Here is an 18,608-nt window from a genome sequence, read left to right on the forward strand (position 1 = left end):
TAACTAAATACTGAATGCGTTGGGTAGCGGCAGACGGTTAACGTTGGCCTGCTACGTCGGGGTACTCCACTAGTGGCGACGCCCGGCGGTGCGTGCCTTGTGCTGTCGGCTAATCAGATCCATTCAGATGTTATGAACCGGGCTACATGTTGTCAGTAACATTATTGCTTCATTCAACAGCCGCGCGCGTCAATTTTGCTGCGCGCGCAGTTAATCATGATTTAGCAATTGATCTGACCGTAATTACATACAAATCAGTTCGCGCACCGACGAACCACGGAAGACAACCCTACACCGCGCGGCCGCGGCCGCGGTGCTGCCTCTCATGCAACTACATTCATTAAGTCGAAGGCACAACACGACGCAGGGAGCATGATGCCGCATAATTGCAAAGGATCAGTATCAAAGATTAATTATAGTAAGTGAGATCTGTCGTACCCTCCGCGCCCTCCGAATTATCGGTTGGGTGCGTTGGAGGTCACCGACCCCCGACCCTCCGCTAAGGAGGCCGCCGGAACCCATTGACGTCGAATGCGAGCGGCTCCAACCTACAAACTGTCAATTTGCTCTCATAACAGACAACCATGCAGTCCTTCGACACGATCTTTGTTTTTCAGATCAGGAAAAGGAGGAGTTTTTATTTTATTTTATCGACTTTACAAATTTAAGGCGAGTACATATTTACACATCGATACTAATAACAGAAGTCATATTAAAAGTTATCATCTAAAAACATTATAAATTAATTATATAGATAATAACTACACAGAGAATTGTGACAATAAAAACGTTAATGAAAACATTTTAAATTATATTTATATAATTTAAAATGTTTTCATGCGTGCGCCGGTTGAACATTACAAACATAATTAGAATATAAAATTAGAAATTCAATGAATATTTTATTGTATTAGAAATAAATCCGGAATATCGTGTTACTTGTAATATTCTTTTTATACTTTTTTTTATAGAAGCCATCGACGCTTGTGATTTTAATAGCTTACAATAGTTTTCACGTATGTATAACTAGTTATTAAGTACGTACGGATAAACCAAAGTATAAAAATACATTTTGTTATTATACCACACACAAATATTAAAACAACGAGTATGGGATTATCAGTGTATAAGTTTGAGTATTTGTAGTAAGTCATCGACTCGGAGCAGCTAGTGCCGCGCTGACGAATGTGAAGCTTGAAGCGATTTGTATGAAAAGATCGCGGAGCTGTGGTTCCTTTGCACAGCTTACGTCATCGCGAGCACAGCGCAGGCGCAGTCAGGCGCGCGGAGCTGCCCCCGCAGAGCAACAGCGACGCGCAGGCTTCTCAACATAAACATCCTTTTTTAATTAGATATGACCATCGCAGGCTGCGCGGTGCAGCGCGTGTTAATCACAGTTTATTCCGAATCGATCAAATCGATTGATGCTTTCAGCTGCAAATCCAGAAGCGAACCCGCGTCGCACTGAGTGTTATTTTTAATAAAGATGTTTCGGTGACAGTGTACATTTGCCCGGTATCATTATCGAAACCATCAATTTACTACTTTATCATATACATCTTGTGTTTCGGTCGTCATTATGCAGTATGTACTATAACGGATGTTTTGGATAATTGTTTAATTTTTGTTTCATTTCACCTTCAAGTCGTTTATTGGTCAATGAGTAGAACTTTTGTACGTCGCTTTCTTACTGATTTATTAGTTTCTACAAAACCTTGATTATTTTTAAGAATATGTAACTCTCACAAATGGTGCACCCTGTCGTAACGTAACGTAAACATAATATAGCATGAAAAAACTTTCTCAAAATTCGTATTACTACATATTAAAATTAATTATTGTTGCAATATTTGTCCGTGCAGACTGCAATGCCAAAAGTTATCTGCCCGTCGAACTTCAATATAAAAAACATTTCTTTTTCTGTAATTACTTCATTCAGGGTGTTAAAAAAGGTGTAAAAGCTTTCAAACTTTTTGTTGGCAAATGAGCTATAAATATATATGTGGGAGTGAATCACGCAGGCGAATAATAGATGTAAATATTTTTTTAAACACTTTAATTTTTTTACGTCTTACATAGTTGATATCAACCGCCCGACCCCCATCTTACCCGATAAGGCCATTATCCATTCCTACTCTTCATTCATTCATCAATCAATCGCTCACTTCCTTTACTCTTACGTTCCGTTCCCACATATATCATAATACATTTAAAGCTTTTACACCTATAACCAATCACCCTGTATATTCTCGGCGTTCTTACTGTTTGTACATGCACCATAGGCGTGTACCATTATACAACATTTGACATCTGACCTATATAATATCTGGAAATGTTTATTAGTGCCAAAAAAAACTAATTCCGCAAGAAAAATTAATTTCAAGACTTGTTCGAGAAAAGTTCGGCATGAGAATAAGTCGTCTCGAAGAAGGCTGTCATGAGCAAATAATATTCTCTATAAAAAATTCTATAAAATAATAAAATATCCTTGCTGCCAGCAATATACCTCTCTCTGGGTAAATAGCGGAGAGTTCAGTACGTACTTTTGTGTATATAATTTTTTTTAACCAAACCAATGAAGTGAAATGTAATAATAGTTTTTTAAGTTTTCTAATCTATAAAAGGTATTCAATTTGGAGAGAAGCCGCGCGGTACTGCCAACGTAAAAATGTATTTGGTAGAGCGCAGCTGGCGTTTCGATTCAATTTTTTCATTTGACGGGAAATTGAATGGTTCTTGTTTGAACAAAACGAATTGCCTATCGCCGGTGCAACTTGTTTGGGTTTTATAACCAATACAAGTACATCTAGCAGCGATCGACCTTCGGCTGAAATTATGATCATACAAGATATATTTTTAAGTAAGAAAAAGTCCAATATTTAGCCACTTCCGCACATGCAGTGGTAGTCGTGCAACAAACTGCACCACCTACACCGTTATGTTACACCGATTAGTGCCAAACACAGAGGCACTAATCGGTGTAACATAACTCCTGAAGATGCCCCGTGGAGGGGTGAAACACGTGTTGAGTGCGCATTGTTTTCCGCATACGCATTTATCAGCGGGCTGGCGGGCGGTGCACTTTGTTGCACGACTACCACTGCATGTGCGGAAGTGGCTAAATATTGGTCCTTTTCTTACTTAGGATGGACTTCCACAGAGTAACGCCTGATTCCATTAAATATTTAAGATATATATTTTAATGACTGCTATTGCGGCTCTGGCGTTTCTAAAAAAAAAAATGTCAGTTTTGAACGTTAAACATGTAATTTACAGTAGACATAGCACTAGAACGACGGCAGTGACTACGAGTTCTGGACCCTGGGAAGACCAAGACGACTCAAACATGTTCATGCGGCCCGACAAGCATTTCTAAATTTTAAATAATTTTGTCGACTTCCTGCCATTAACACATTGTAATAACATTAATTATAATAAGACGGTAGTACATACTGAACTAAGACAATTAATCCAAAATGACGACCCATCAAGCCTGCGTGACGCACGATCAGAAAGCTGCGCACGCGTGGCTCTCTCATCAGTTTCGGCTGACATTGATCAGCTTGTATCGAAAGAACAGAAATTCCTCGCGAAAAATTTGAAGTGAATACCTTCCTATGTTCATTTTTTATTAAAATGATTAACCAGTGTTTTTATGGTCCTTCAAAAAATCTTTAAATTTAAATTGGTCCGTTAATTAAAAACGTCGTTCACTTGTCTTCTAGAATAATCCAGAGCACCTTTTTGTTACAGATTCTAGATGTTTCTTTGACGACTGATTGCAGAGCGCACTGTCTATTACGCGCTTTTATAATTTAATTATACAATGCCTACCGAATTCCGTTGATACGCGACAACGCAGTCGGTGTCATATGAATATATAAAAATTAATCCCCATGTCCCCTGGTCACGCCATAACTTTAGAATCGATTTCATTAATTCCCTGAGTACCTGCGTAGGTTCAAAGTCTGGGAGAGTCCCTCGTGTCCGTCGTGCACCAGTGACTCGGGTGTGGGATGTGGACCAGACCGCGGTTCGTCTGATCACCAGCTGTCACGTATTTGATGCGGTAAGCGCAGATTTGATTAGCAGAGAGAATAGAGGAGGAGAACATCACCTCACTGGTGAGTGAAGAGCAGTGTCGCCAGACCTTTTTGGTGTTCTGCATAAACGAATAAATAAATAATGACCAATAAATAAAAAATAACAATAACGAGAATAATAAACAAGAGTGATAAATTAGCTGTGATATTAAAAATGTAAATTAAGTGTCATATAGATAGTGAGAAAATAGATAAGAATTAAGAATAAATAAATTGTTAAACAAATGTTTAAAATAATAAATGTAACATTAAAAGAGAAAGAAAGAAAGATTCTGTGAAGGAAACTAGAGGAAGGAATGGAAGACATTGACACGAATGGTGAGTATTAAAATTAATTACAATGTAAACAGAGACCCCGCCCATCCGCGATAGGGGTTCAACGAGAGCCTCCAACAAAGGGGCCATGTAGAATCATAAAAAAATTGCAGGGCAGTTGTTGAGGGCTTGTTGTATAAATCTTTAACAACCAACCCTGTTTGCTACATGGCTAGCCGTACAGAGCTCGTTCCCGGATTTAAAAGCATCGGAATTATTTATGTAAGGAAATGTAATAAATGTGTAAATAAAAACATCAAAAAAAAATCGTTAAAATAACTTATTTTATTGAATTTCATTAACTTTTGTATCTCAATTGCTTTAAAACTTTTTCAAACATCCTGTATAAAATGATCATTCAACAATTTTTTTTTCTGTTGGATTCCGACACGACGATAGCTTCTGCCAGTACGAACACTGCAGCGACGATAGTAAACAATAATTAATTTAAATATGTAGTAATACGAATTTTTTTTTTACTACATCATCATTAAGTTATTTATTATTACAAAAACCGCTGATTTTTGAATGGGTTTAACATACATTAACTATCAATAAATCAACCGTACATTTGCCACTTTATATCTATTAAGCATACAACCAATCACCGTTTATATAAAGTAATGATTTGTAATCGAACAGGTGTTTTGGAATGTACGTTCGTAGCAACAGTCGCTACGGAATAAAGTTCGCTTTCCACGCGTTCCACTCTCGCTTAATCATCGATTTGCGTTCGTTAACATCGTTAGCCCTAATAGGGGGGCAGATCTTTATCTTTGATTTACAGGCGCCGTGCTCCGCAAGCAGCACCGCGGGGCGCAAAAGAAACCTGATGCTATCGCAGTCACAGCGCCGCTGCTTGTTCACGCTGCCCCGTGCGTCGGCTCATGTTTTATATTAAGTTATATTTTCAATCCTGAATTATATCCCTTAAGAGTCATAAAATCGAACATCAGTAACGAAACTTTGCACATCTGTAGTATATTTTAAATAACATTAAACATGTACATTACACTTCGAACAAGATTTGTTGATGTTCCATTAGCCAATATATATTTAGAAGTTTCACCTACACTGGTCATTCAATACAACTGGAGTAGCAAAGGAATAGCAATAGACGGAAAACCGTAAAATGTTTATTACTACATAGTGTTTTTGTTTAATCTTATAAAAATCAATCTATAATATAACCTAACACGGCTCACCGATTTGATTAATTATTTTCTTTAAATCACTGGAATGGATAAAAAATTGTTATTGAGTGACACCTTCTATTTGACGGTAGTCGAATTTAAAAGATGTATGGAAGGTGTCAAACATGACAGTGAAAATATAGGGGATTCCAATGCGTGAGTAAGCCGATAGTGGCTAAGGGCCGCACATGCATAGCATCACATGATTGCTAAAGTTTTGCAGTGTACGAAACAGAAAACTGTTTCTTGTATATACTTACAAATATAATCGTAGTTTTTTTTTAAATATCAAATGTTTTTAGGGTATTGGAAAGTAATGTCGGTTCTATTAAAAATTTGTGTACTAGATGGCAACAGGTTGTTGATAACGATAGTGAATATATTGTTGATTAGAAATAAAAACTTGTTAAAAATGTAGTCGAGTGAATCTAGCTTAAGAAAGCGACATTACTTTCCGGTCCTTAATATGAAAGTATATATTCTCTTGGAATGTGAGAGGCCAATTAAGTTTGATAGTAGAAATATATTGTGGCAGTTAGTCTTTAGAACTCTTTGTTTGTTTTAAATGTTGTTCCGAGAAACACATAACAAGAACTCGTAAAAATATAGTTTACCTGTTTGTCCCTTGCCGAGCGTCTTCTCCAATCTGAAGGGCCCGACGTACTGATAGGCCTCGGAGGCCGTCGTCGTACCCCCGCTCTCCATCTTCACGATCTACCCCTCGACATCCAAGCAAAAACAGAATGAGTCATAGCGCGCTCACGCAAATGCACCGGGTCATACTGAGAGAGTCACACACGAGTCACTTAGTCGAACATTGTCAAACATCGCGTTTATGCGAAAACACTTGATTATAAAGAAATATGGACGGTCATACCGTACGGTAATGAACACGAGTCATTGTCTATCATTCATTGTTCAACAACAATTACACTAAACAGGGTCATCTGCGAACACAGTTAATACTGGTTTATACTCGCTTCTTTATACGCCAACTGGTTGCATCAATTTGTGATCGAACGATCGAGATTTATGCCGCATTCGAGTCCACGCATGTTGGAAATAGCTACAGTATATTATTTCCGACAATTGACACTACATACGGATTGCAGGAATATTCAGAAACACCGCGAGTCATACGATGCACGTATACAGTTGCTTTACGAGGTATAATATATTCAATGCGCTCCGTCTATTTCGATTGTAGGAACACAAGTCTCTGAGAGAGGTATGAGATATAACCATCGCTTGACTCTAAGGCAATACGAGATCAAAACAAATCTCTCGATTTTTTGACCTGTAATATTTCTCTCTTATTCGGATATTTCCATTCATAGGTTGTCATTATTTTTACTGTTAAGTTTATTGTCCGCACGTTTTCGTTGCTAACGCGCTACTCTTAAAACTTTTACTATCCTCTTGATGGCTAAATACTAACGTGTATTGCATAAGCTTTATTACATGCCTTCATATGCCTGTTAATAAATGGTACTACATGCAGCTTGCTATTGAAATAGTATTAAAAAAAACAGTTTGTTATATGGGTTCTTTTTAGATCGCGGCGCGTTTAAAGCCTTGATAGCATTATTTTATGTTGAAAGATGTCATTATTACGACATAAATAAAATAAATGAATGAATAAATAAACATACTAGACACTAGCTTTTTCATACAAAGTGAGCGGATATCTCCGACCCAATTACAACGTCGATCTGCATTTGATATAACGTGAGAAGTATAAAAACCTGTTAGAAGTATAATAATGACATTATTATGAAACATTGTCTATCCGTATACCATCAGGTTTATTACTGAAAATAGGTTTTAGGGTAAGGCTGTACTGCAGTAGAGTGGAGGTTCCTATGTGGGTAATTTTTAAAACTTCATTCTTGTAATAGTTTTACAACTTATTCCAACAATGAAAACTGCATTTGCCTTTGCAAAAAAAATAATTTCAAGTAACTTGCGAAAAAGAAAGGTTCAAGATGTTACATTGCACGGAGTTATAACGCGTGCAGTTGCAGTGTACCTGCGCTGCATCGAATTAAAAATTAGAACTGAACGGTAACAACTCGACCAAGACGAGTGAAAATTCGCCCGAATTATGACGAAGATGGAGCGCGAAGTGCGGCGAACTTGTAAAGAATAATAAATAGGACGCGTGCAGCGACGTGCGGCTCGAATGGCAGGAAGTTAGGTCGCCGCGCCCGCCGCGCCCGCCCGCCCTGCCGACCAACTTCCCCTCGGTTTACACACGCCACATCCTATTACCTAACCACAACGTTAACTTCAACTTCACAAACTTTAAACAAAGTAACTCTCATCACAAAGGAGGGGAATACGCAGCCGAGCGAGAAACGGCGAGCGGTGCATTAAGTTAGTTCTACGTCGAGCGAGAATGCTGAGCACAATTCGTGCGTCTGTCCGAGCCGAGGTTCCAGCCCGGGAGCCCCGCTGCGCGGCCGGCCCGCGGCGCTGTGCACTGAGCGACCTAAGTGCTTGAGGCATCGTGACAGGCTTGAAATAAAAAAATCTTACTGTCCAAGCTTATGTTTCCGAGAGAGCTTCCGAAATTAGTTATTGTAATGTGTTGAATATGACAGACTGCATATACAAACCAGCAAATAGCATTTATCAGTGATGCTAGCTACTTGGTGATCCTTTATTGCTTACGTACAATACGTTGTTAATTACGGAACACGATAACACGGTACACGTGATAACGAGTGTCATTTATGCCATATAACTGTTCTTCATTAAACTTGCTTCTTGGTCAGATTTTAAGTTCACCACTTTCAGTATAAAGTAATGTTAATATGTCCCGTAATTAAACAAAACTCTTTGACTTTTTCAATTTTCTTTATGAAGATATTTTCAGATAAATTATATTTATAAGTTTTCTGTTGGGAAGTTCACGTTGCAGCAACGAACTTCACATCTTTGCAACGCCCTATTGATTGTTTAAGAAAACGAAAACGGTACTGCGCGATCGCAACCTCGAGAACTGTTGAAGGGTTTAGAGTTGCAACGCCTCTATGCACGACGAATTAACCTTGCATGGCTATGCACACGTGACCGCTGCCCAATTTGTAAGCTTTTATGTAATGTTATTAGCGGCAGTCCGCTTCATTTGGCTTGGCGGCGTTCCAGCCGCAAATTTAAATGCATTGCATACAAAATATTAACTTTCGTTTTAAACATGTTGTAGAAATCGGTCGCATCAGTACATCACATGCTGCTGTACTAAAATATCCGGTAAGATTTGCAATCCAGGCAATTACACGAATATCCATATATTTGAAAATAAATTGGTCTGAAATTTTTTTAGAAAAATACAGTAACGACTGTCTAGTAGATTTAAATTTTTTATTAAAAAATTGATTATAATTCTGAAAAGAAGCAAGAAATAGCGAAGGAGTTTTCTCGGTCTCGCCGTAAGGAAACCGGGCGCCGTTGCCGGATGGTCTCGTTATCGCGGGCGCAGCCTCGTTGCAGGGTGAAGGTCTCCGCGTCTACGGAAATGTCACGTCGATAACGTCTACGGGCGCACCACCTCGCTACGCCGCTACGATGCGCGTGAACCGTTATCTACGAAGGGGTGGGAGCGACGCTCTAACTGCCATCATTTATTTACCTATCGTTGTGTCAATATTCTATCGTCTTGTGAATTGTTTTTAAACCAACGGTTACTGTCCAGCATTATATCAGGGCTAACTTTGGCTCGTGTTCCGTTGAACCAAAATTTACTTCATTATTTCTAAAAATACTCAAGAGTCAAACAATAATTGAAGAAACAGTACGTTGTGCTTAAGAAATAGATCAGAGTGACACCGAACCGATCCCAGATGCCATTCTGCTGATTACCTAACGTAGCGCACTGCGCTGACTCCAAAACCTAGTTCTTCGGGATACTTCAACTCCAGGTCTTATCACCCGTACACTTAGCGAAGTGTAAACTGAATCGAGAGGTTTGCCCCCCTCCCCTCCGTCCTTTAATAAGCATCAACACGATTCGCCCGAGACGAGGTCCCTCTCGGAGATCCTTAGGTTCATCAGATTATTCCTTTTAGCATACGCCCAAGAGACATATAACCCCGAGGTCTTAATATTCCGTTGAAATTACTAATATCGACTCTAGCTCGACTAGGGGTCCCTGCCCTAATGGAGCGTAAATGCGGACGGACACTTTGACTGTAAACAAAAGAAGAGGGTCACGTGCGGCTCCTCCGCGGCGAGTGTTGAATGCCTCGCGCTGTCCGTGAGGGCGGAGGGCGGCGCTCGTCCTACTCGCCACACACTTCACTCTAAACGATGCCCCGTGTTTGTCCGTGAATTATTTAGGAACTTGAAGCCTCGCGCGCGGTGCATAAGTTTAAGAAATATAAACAAAGTTAAATCACATATAAAACCTGCATTCATGTTATGTAACTAAACCACGAAGAAAGCTTAGAAATGTTATTAAACATTTATACGACGACCGTAAATAAGGTGCTACGTTCGCTACGCCAGTTCTACGAGGATCTACGTGTCTAGGTTTTGTAAGCTGCCGCGTAGATGCCGGAATTGATTAAAAACGTAAAAATATGCTTTGAGTTACTCATTGGCTGCCGAAGGTTTGGCAGGCAGGCTGCGCAGAGTGCAAAGCCTGCAGCCGGGGAAAAGGAAATGTGTCGCGACACGGCGCGTACCACAAAGTATTTCCGGCACAGCAACGACACGGGCTGGGAGGTTATTGACACGCTTTAATGCATTTTTGTTTACTTAGTACACATTACAGGGCGCTATTAGATACATGTGCAGAAAATATTAATGATTTGTTGTTTAAACTTAAAGAATTATATCCCTTTATATCGAAAGCGACCTTAAAGGAAAAGGAAGTGGAAATTTTAGCCTTTTCAACAGTTAAAAAATTAACTTGATAATGCTTTTGTAAATTATTAGCGTAAACACCCACCACTACCTAATAACTGATAAAACAGGTTAGTTCAATGAAGAGAAAATTCTATAAATAGATCGGAAAAACTGTAATTTTTCGAAACATGGCGACGCTACTCACGGCCGTAGGATTGACGTTTAAAATTAATAAGTTTATATTTTTAATTAGATTTGATGCACCAGCGGTTTTTTTTTTTCAATTTTTTTTTATTGACGCACAGATGTCGGCCCGGTGTTTTATTATGTAGGGGCAGGTATATACCGGGTTTACATGACGGCTGCTTTACACAATTTCCACTGCACACACACGCACACAGCCGGGAGCACTACACGCGCGTCGCACGCCGCGGACAGCGTGCTGCGTAACGTCCGCACGTCACGGGAAAATCGATACGCCTTCCGCTAACATCACTAGCGCGGAACGAGCGGCTGGTGGGCACGGGCGGTCGCGGGCGGTCGCGGGCGGTCGCGGGCGGTCGCGGGCGCGCCGGACGCGCTCACGGCTGCTCCGACATCTTTTACAAGATTACAAATGACGGCGTTACATAACGCTCCGGGCACGTCTGCGAGCCGTCGTTGCGGCGCTGCGCTCGGCCGGCCCCGCCGCGCTTCGGCACGCTCCGACTGGGGATGCGACGGGTGAGTCACGCGGAGGGGTGGTTGCGCGTTCCGTGTCACGCTGCGACCGTTCCTTTCGCAAACCTAACACGTTCCGTTTTAACTTTTAACAGCTCTCAAACTATATAAATAAAATGATAAAGTGACATAATAAATATCAACCAAATTTATTCCTATGCGCAAAACTCAAAAAGAGCCAATTCAACAAATCACGCAATTCATCTTCATTTTTCATATTTACACACAGGCACTACGAAGGTATTTATGTGAAATAAAAATGTAAATATAGTAGAAAAAATGGTAAAATCAATCTTTTACATAAACCACAAACTAAATGCCGGTCTCCAGCTGTCAATTTGACGTTAATTAAACCAAAAAAAAATACGACGCACTAGTATTTTCCGATGCCTGCAAATAATTTGCAATATCTTTGTCGGTACAAAGTCTGCGAGGGCAGTTAATGAAATATGTTATTGACGGCCTAAACAAAACAATAATATTATAAACATACAATGAATTTGGTTAACAATTGTGAGGTTTGAACTGCGCATGCGCGGGCGGTGTACACGTCAGTGGGCCCGCGTGTGACGTCACGCGCAACCCTCGCCGCCCCCTCCGAGCGATGTATCGTAGGGGCTCGCCACAGAGGATACAGTGAGACAATTAGACCGATGTTAGCGGAGAAATACATTGTAATATTTAATTTTACACTTTTAATCAATAACATAACTTTTGTACATGAAAGAGTATGCTAGAAGAACACGAGCGCTAGAAAAGTAAATACAATTCTAGATTGTACTGACATTCTTCAATGTTAGTTAACGACCTCACTATAGTACTAACTTGAAAACCCTTTACAATGAATCGATATAATTTTCTGAGTCACCTTCTGGATGGACGTCTTGCAACTTCTTTGACGATCCACGGTCTCCGCTCTAAAAGCTGTAGGCTCCAGCGACTGCCATTTAAACTTGCCAGTCCGCTGGGTTACGCCGGTTACTTCAGATCGTCTACGAATCTCCTCCATCATAACACGATCTCATAGAGAAATACTAAACATAGACTTTAAGTATTTAATGAAAGACTCTGTGTTTGGCACTAATCGGTGTAACATAACTCTTGAAGATGCCCCGTGGAGGGGTGAAACACTTGTTGAGTAATTTGGCGGTGGCGGTTGTGTGATTCGCATTGTTTGCCGCATACGCATTTATCAGCGGGCTGGCAGGCGGTGCACTTTATTGCACGACTACCACTGCATGTGTGGAAGTGGCTAAATATTGGTCCTTTTCTTATATAGACCTTAAGGTCCGAAATGAGAGACCATGTTTCACTGCCGTGGATCATCAGTAACATACATTTGTCGTAAACGCTCATTATACGCAACAAGGCGTTTTGGTCAAAAATATGTGTGTTTATGAAATTGCTTAAAAACAATAACCTCTTTGAGTTTGTGGTAGGCTCTCCTCAGAGCAGGGCGCGTTTGCAACCGTCGTAAACAGTTGTTTTAATTTTTATTCTATTAGGATCTAAATACCACAGTCATTATGCTTCGTGCCTTTGTTTTTGTAATAACATTTAATATTTACGTTTTTTCTTGCTCACGTTGTTGCATATCACAGTTTCCGCTAAGTCTCTTAAACTATTAACTGACTTAAATCGTATACCATTTAAAACCAAGTTGAAGTCAACTAATCATCATGATTTTGTTAGTCATTGGTGTCTTGTTTATTTTTAATGACACCCTAACAATATCCAGTTTTTAAGATTACGTTTCGTGCGACCACTTCCTCATCCCTACTTCATATTGGCATCATCAGATTGTGCGCCAGTGTATATGCGGCGGTTGCTGTATTAACATCGATGAACGTTGCGATCGCGTCTTGCGTCTCGTCGAGTTCGTGTGACGTGACATTGCTACCGCCGCTAGACACTGTTACACAGCCCGGGTCTGTCTGTTGTTCGACGAACAGCGATGGTCGCCTCGGTCCTGAGCTTCGAGGACAGTGAGCGTCATTGGAGCCGCTTCTCTAGCCAGGTGTTAGGTACAGAGCGTTTCTCTGTTTCGGAATATTATCCCCAGAGTCAGAACATCTACTCAGGGAGCGATCCACCTCCTTAGACGATTATATCCCCTGGCATCTTTATTTTAAGATGAAAGACGTCAACTCGATATGGTTCTAGTCTCTGTCTGACATTCTTTTCTAGATGTTCACAAGTGATCACCGTGAACTATTTTAACAAGAAAATAATATAAATGTGTAATCATAATGTTAACACTTTATGTACGTATGATCAACGAACAGTCGTGTGTATATAAACTAGTGCGACAAATCAAACATTACACTGTATCAATAAAAGTATTGTTTGATTACTCACAGTTAATTTCTCTCGAATATGAGCCCTCTGACATAATGAATAAATAAATAGTTCGCTGACTTAGACGCCTGCAGACTCCTGCAACGCGGTAATGAACAATGGCTGTCGCCGCGCGGCGCGCCAAAGTCCCCGCACACTACAGCGGAATGCTGAGTGGCTATCGCGCGTCAAATTATGTTTAATTGACAATCCGATTCGAGATGTACTGCTTAACACGTTCACTGCGGGCCCAATTTTGAAGAACTTTCAGCTGGTGCGACTGAGGTCGAATCAGCCTCAAGCTGAACTTCCTAGTAGTGCGGTTGAGGCCTTTTCTGCCTCATGTTCATCAATATTTTTTTACAATATTGAGTCAACGCTTCATAGAGATAAAGAAAGCTATATTTGTCTTTGTGGTACCTCATACGGTTGAGTATAAACAGCCTCCGCACTAGAGAGAAAACACGAGTTTTACGCGCCGCACCAGTGCAAAGTCTACCATGAGGCTGAATCGACCTCAAGCCGCAGTGAACGTGTTAACGTATTGCAGCGCCGAGACAGAGCCTGGAAGAAACAGAAAGGGAAACGTACTTGAGTGTATTTAGCTTAACCAAGCGCCTCTTGCACTCTGCCCACGTTCACATAACTTGGTTCCTTCAGAAAGTTACATTATCACAAGTAGAATTATCGACGCTTATATCGTTTAGATCCATTCTTCGGTGACATAGCGCCAGTTTCATAGAGAGAGAACCTCAGCTTGACCACAGGGACAGAATTTGCCTTCAGAAGTATAAATTTTGCAAATTTAAGGAACTACATTACTATACTTGAAGAAGCAACCTCGCCTCTACGAATATGTTTTATATTTATCTCAGAACTCTAAGCGCAGTGTCGAGAAAGTATCAAACCGCGTTGCTTTTGTTTCTTCCTTCTTCCTCCACGAAGCGTGTGAAGCAAACAGAAGGCGTTATAACGCGCCGGGAGCGGGCTCCGTTGTGATTAATTAATTATTCATCGCATATTTAAAAAACGACTTCAATGTAAAGTTCACTTCTATTCTTATGTTAATCGCGGGCGCGGGCGACTTTATTTTGTTTCGTTAATCAAGTTCGCCTATTGACTCCAGCGGCGCGAAACATTTTTAATGATTCTATATTTTTTTTCTTTATTCATTCATTCTTATGACATCAATTTATTAATATAAATAATGACTCCACGTCAGAAAAAAAACGTGTTTTTTTTTTGCAATACCATAGAGTAAATTTAAAAACCTGTTACTAATTACGAAGCACTTGACATTTAAACTATAAAAAAGGCGCGTTAAAATCGTCTTTATTTAATAATATTGTTGCAAACCTATGATATATAGAATGGCAGCAATTACATCGACATTAATAAATTACAGTTGTTACAAAATGTGTGAACGCTTTTTTACTTATTTCGTACTTAATCTTTGTTTAATATTAAGCAAATGAATCGATTAATAAAATCGTCACGTTTGAATGCGTCTTGTTTATTTAATTTACTACTTGTTAAGGTCGCAGCAAGTCTGTTGGCGCGGGCAGCGCAGGCCCGGCGCTCGTCGGCGGAGGCCTTTCACTTACGGGGCAGGCTTTCGAATGAAAAGAAAAAGGAGAATAAGCCGCACCACCACCATAGACACCATTAAAGATATTATTATTTTTGTGCATTACCACTATGAGTACTATTTTTATATGTTGTGACTTGGTATAGTACTTCGTGTGTTTATGCTTTACTTCACAAAAATCAATATGGACGGTGTTGAACCATAACCCACCATGTCACTAGCTGACCGGACTCTTCCGACAGTAAAAATATATTAAGAGGAACCTTTTTAAGTGAAAATATTCAACGAAAAAAAAAATTAAAAATATAAAATGTTCCGAACGCCTGCCCAAGTGCGGAAAACACAAAAAACGTAAATAGTAACCATACGTGACCGAGCATTTTTATATCGATTCCACAGACGTCGGCGGACGGTGAGTTTCCATTACAAATGTACGTAGCTTGTACAAACTAGAAATTATTTACATTGTACTCATCATCCTACGTTATACGCGGCGAGTGCGGTGAGTGGTCGGCTTGTGCAATTTTCCATTCCAAAGTCAACACCAGTAGCGCATAACACGGAGGTGCGTTAGAAAGTCTTGTAACACAGTGCGCTGCGTACGTCGCTCTACACACAGGGTAAAGGCTCGACTTTCCGCCGTTGCACCGTGCTGGGACACGTTCTTGACATTTGGAACGACGCAACAATCCTTTATCCTAGAATTATATTATCTAATATATAAAATTCTCGTGTCACGGTGTTCGAACTTGAACTCCTCTAAAACGGCTTGACCGATTTTTACCAAATTTTATATGCGTATTTAGTAGGTCTGAGAATCGGCTACTATCTATTTTTCATACCCCTAAGTGATAAGGGTTGTTCACCCTTAAATTTTATTGTTTATTTTTTTGACGAAATTTTTTGTTTTTATTTTTTTATGATACAACTTACAAAAATACATACAACTCTAAATTTTCACCCCTCTACGATTAACCCTTATTTTTAAATTGAAAATTAAAACTTTTTTTTTGCAAAACAACGTTTGCGGGATCAGGTAGTAATATATATATATATATGTATATTTATATACATTCCGCTTTTTGAAGTGATCGTAATGATAACCTGTTAACAATCAAATCAAGTCGAAGTTGAGTCTCTCTGAGCACGCTTGGATCGGAATGATGAACACATAATAAGGAACAGTCCGAGCCGGGGTCCTTCACGCGCGGTCACACATTGGCGGCCTCCTAATCCGGTAATATATATATGTAACGGTATTCCGGCAGGGCGTACTCTCTGCCCTTCCACCTGCAATTCGCGTAAACTGACTATGCACAGTCTGTGAGGCATTTACACTGATGCCGACACCGCGATCGTATCTCATACCGTCCTCTTATTATATATTATCAAATATCTTTCCTTCGTTGTCGTTCTGGGCCGAGTTAAGGTGTTCCAAACAGAACATGTGGGTGAGAGACATGTTGTCTAAAGCATAACTCCAGTGCTGCCGCCTGAGCTCGGGAAACCAAAGCTAGCCATGCGAACCATCAAAAAAGGAGGCCACCAGGAGCAGTAATAATTAATGAAAACTAAAATTAAATTTGCGCTCTTTTCAAATAACATATGAAAAGATCCCTGACACGAATTCAGTCTTTCTTTTTGTTATCTTCTCTACAAACGCAAATCTCTGATATTGGAGTTAATGTTACCTATTCGCAAACCGCATTTTCAATTAAAAATTCTTTACACCATTGAAATGTTTTTAAATTGTTGTTTTTTGAAGATCTTTTTATTACCAGATTCAGCAAACCCTGTGCACTACGTTCTTCGAGTAGAACAAATAAATCAAGGATGCCGTGGGCCCTCCTCAAAAGTTCGACCCAGGAGCGCTACAAGCTTTTTTTGGATTCGGTCAACGATCCCAACAAACCAGTGGTGACAGTATTCGATCCGCTCACAAAGGAGCAGCTAGACGAGCTGGAGGTCATCAGAGAAGCCTCGAAGGCGGTGCAGCTGAAAAAAATCGAGGAAATGAAGAAAGCAGCGGCGGTTAGTTGGCATCACATTTATACACTATGTCGAACATACTTTTTATTGTTTTTAATTCCCGACGCTTCCGAGTGGCACGCCTTTGTACTATACGCTACAAACGACAGCGCGTGCTGCTACGACTTCCAGCGACATCTAGCGACGCCATTAGATATTACAGCATTGTACGTATTGTAACATTGGTCGGCGCCGGTAACATTGGTCAGGGTCTAGCATGATTGATGTCGCGGATTTGACTCCTGTCGAAATTACCATTGCTAGTGTAGTGAAGCGTTGAGGAAAACGTCGTGAAAAACGACACCACCGCTGCGCATTGTATTTTCAATAACCGAATAACAATCTCCGTGGTACTTCTGCTAGGTTGCAGAAGGACGCCGCGTTGGTGCCAGAATAAAACATAAATTAACCCGTATTTATTTTTGCAGCAAGCCGATAGCGATGCCGCGAAAACGGACACAGAACCTCAAGTAACTGAAGACGAGGCTCCCAAAGAAAACAATTAACTATAAAACAATAGAAATATTGAAAATAGTTTATTACTGATTAATTATGCAATTTATTTATTTATGTACGTAATGTTCAAGACAAAAAAAAATATTGTTAAAACTACAAATTCATTAAAAATTTAAATGATAACCTCGATGAATAATCGCTAGTACAGGAATCGAAAACAATCTTATTTTGTATTATAACGCCATCTTGTGACAATTTTATGTAAATTAGTTATAAAAAACTTATTATTATCAATTATGAATTTGTTTTATACTAATATTATTTAGCATATTTAGATTTTAAACTGTACTATAGAAAATTTACATACAGTACCACAATACTCAGTCAACTCCGTTGCTGTGCTGTGCAACGAGAGGTAATTTGTTTAGGTATCGTCTTTTTAAATAAATGTACGTTTTTGGTAGTACAATTGTAATGTGATAAAAACTTTTATTAAGACAGTTCTTTGATTTAACAACTCCTTTATTCATTTACTTGTTGTTACGCGACGTTTTGAAAGCAGTTACCTAAAGCGTTAGTATTAAATGAGGCTCCGAGCTGCTGTTACAACGAAGTCTCAACTTTAAGAGTACAGAGGTTCTCTATCATAATTGAAACTAGACACTATTGTGAAAAAGGAAACCGAATGGCTGTTCCACACGGAATGCTTGTATTAACAAGATTACATAGTTATATATAAGCCTGCAGAAATAACACCATAAAGGGCTCTTACAGTCGCGTGGCACGGTAAGGGTATGTTTTGAAAAAGTTTGTCAACGCGGTGTCCGTTTGTCCGCTCAGAATAACTTTTCGCGTTTGCATCTGATTGCTTAAACTACACTTGCAGTACTATTTCTAGTTTCTACTGATCTCTTCAGTGACTACTGTAGTGTACTGGAGTGTTTTTACACACTACATATATCGCCGGATGGAACAGTGGCAAGCTCGCCGGTCGTTCTCAAAGAGCAGAGGCCGCAA

At 39.8% G+C, this 18,608-nt stretch overlaps 2 protein-coding genes across 2 annotated transcripts in view; one reads left to right on the forward strand and one right to left on the reverse strand.

The window, feature by feature from the left end:
- The window catches only part of sff (sugar-free frosting), a 36,505-nt gene extending 30,192 nt beyond the window's left edge, over nucleotides 1-6,313 (reverse strand). Inside the window, exon 1 of the mRNA XM_068766047.1 lies at nucleotides 6,226-6,313. The gene's annotated coding sequence lies outside the window, so the exon portion shown is untranslated. The remainder of the gene's footprint in view (nucleotides 1-6,225) is intronic.
- A 9,175-nt stretch (nucleotides 6,314-15,488) lies between these two features.
- LOC137922904 (uncharacterized) lies at nucleotides 15,489-18,076 on the forward strand. The gene is made up of 3 exons (XM_068766013.1): nucleotides 15,489-15,519; nucleotides 16,889-17,138; nucleotides 17,564-18,076. Exons 2-3 carry the CDS (start codon nucleotides 16,941-16,943, stop codon nucleotides 17,639-17,641), a joined length of 276 nt encoding a protein of 91 aa, XP_068622114.1. The 5' UTR covers nucleotides 15,489-15,519; nucleotides 16,889-16,940; the 3' UTR covers nucleotides 17,642-18,076.
- Nucleotides 18,077-18,608: the final 532 nt, after the last annotated feature.

This window comes from Battus philenor, unplaced genomic scaffold, assembly GCF_028537555.1.
Source record: "Battus philenor isolate CCGP_79_NKW_IND1 unplaced genomic scaffold, ilBatPhil1.0.hap1 SCAF_20, whole genome shotgun sequence".
NCBI lineage: Eukaryota > Metazoa > Arthropoda > Insecta > Lepidoptera > Papilionidae > Battus > Battus philenor.

Bases quoted from the DNA above. Each gene is read 5' to 3' on its own strand.
- LOC137922904 (XM_068766013.1), top strand. From the start codon at position 16,941: ATGCCGTGGGCCCTCCTCAAAAGTTCGACCCAGGAGCGCTACAAGCTT. The intron at 17,139-17,563 runs GTTAGTTGGCAT...TTATTTTTGCAG, and splicing joins AAATGAAGAAAGCAGCGGCG to CAAGCCGATAGCGATGCCGC.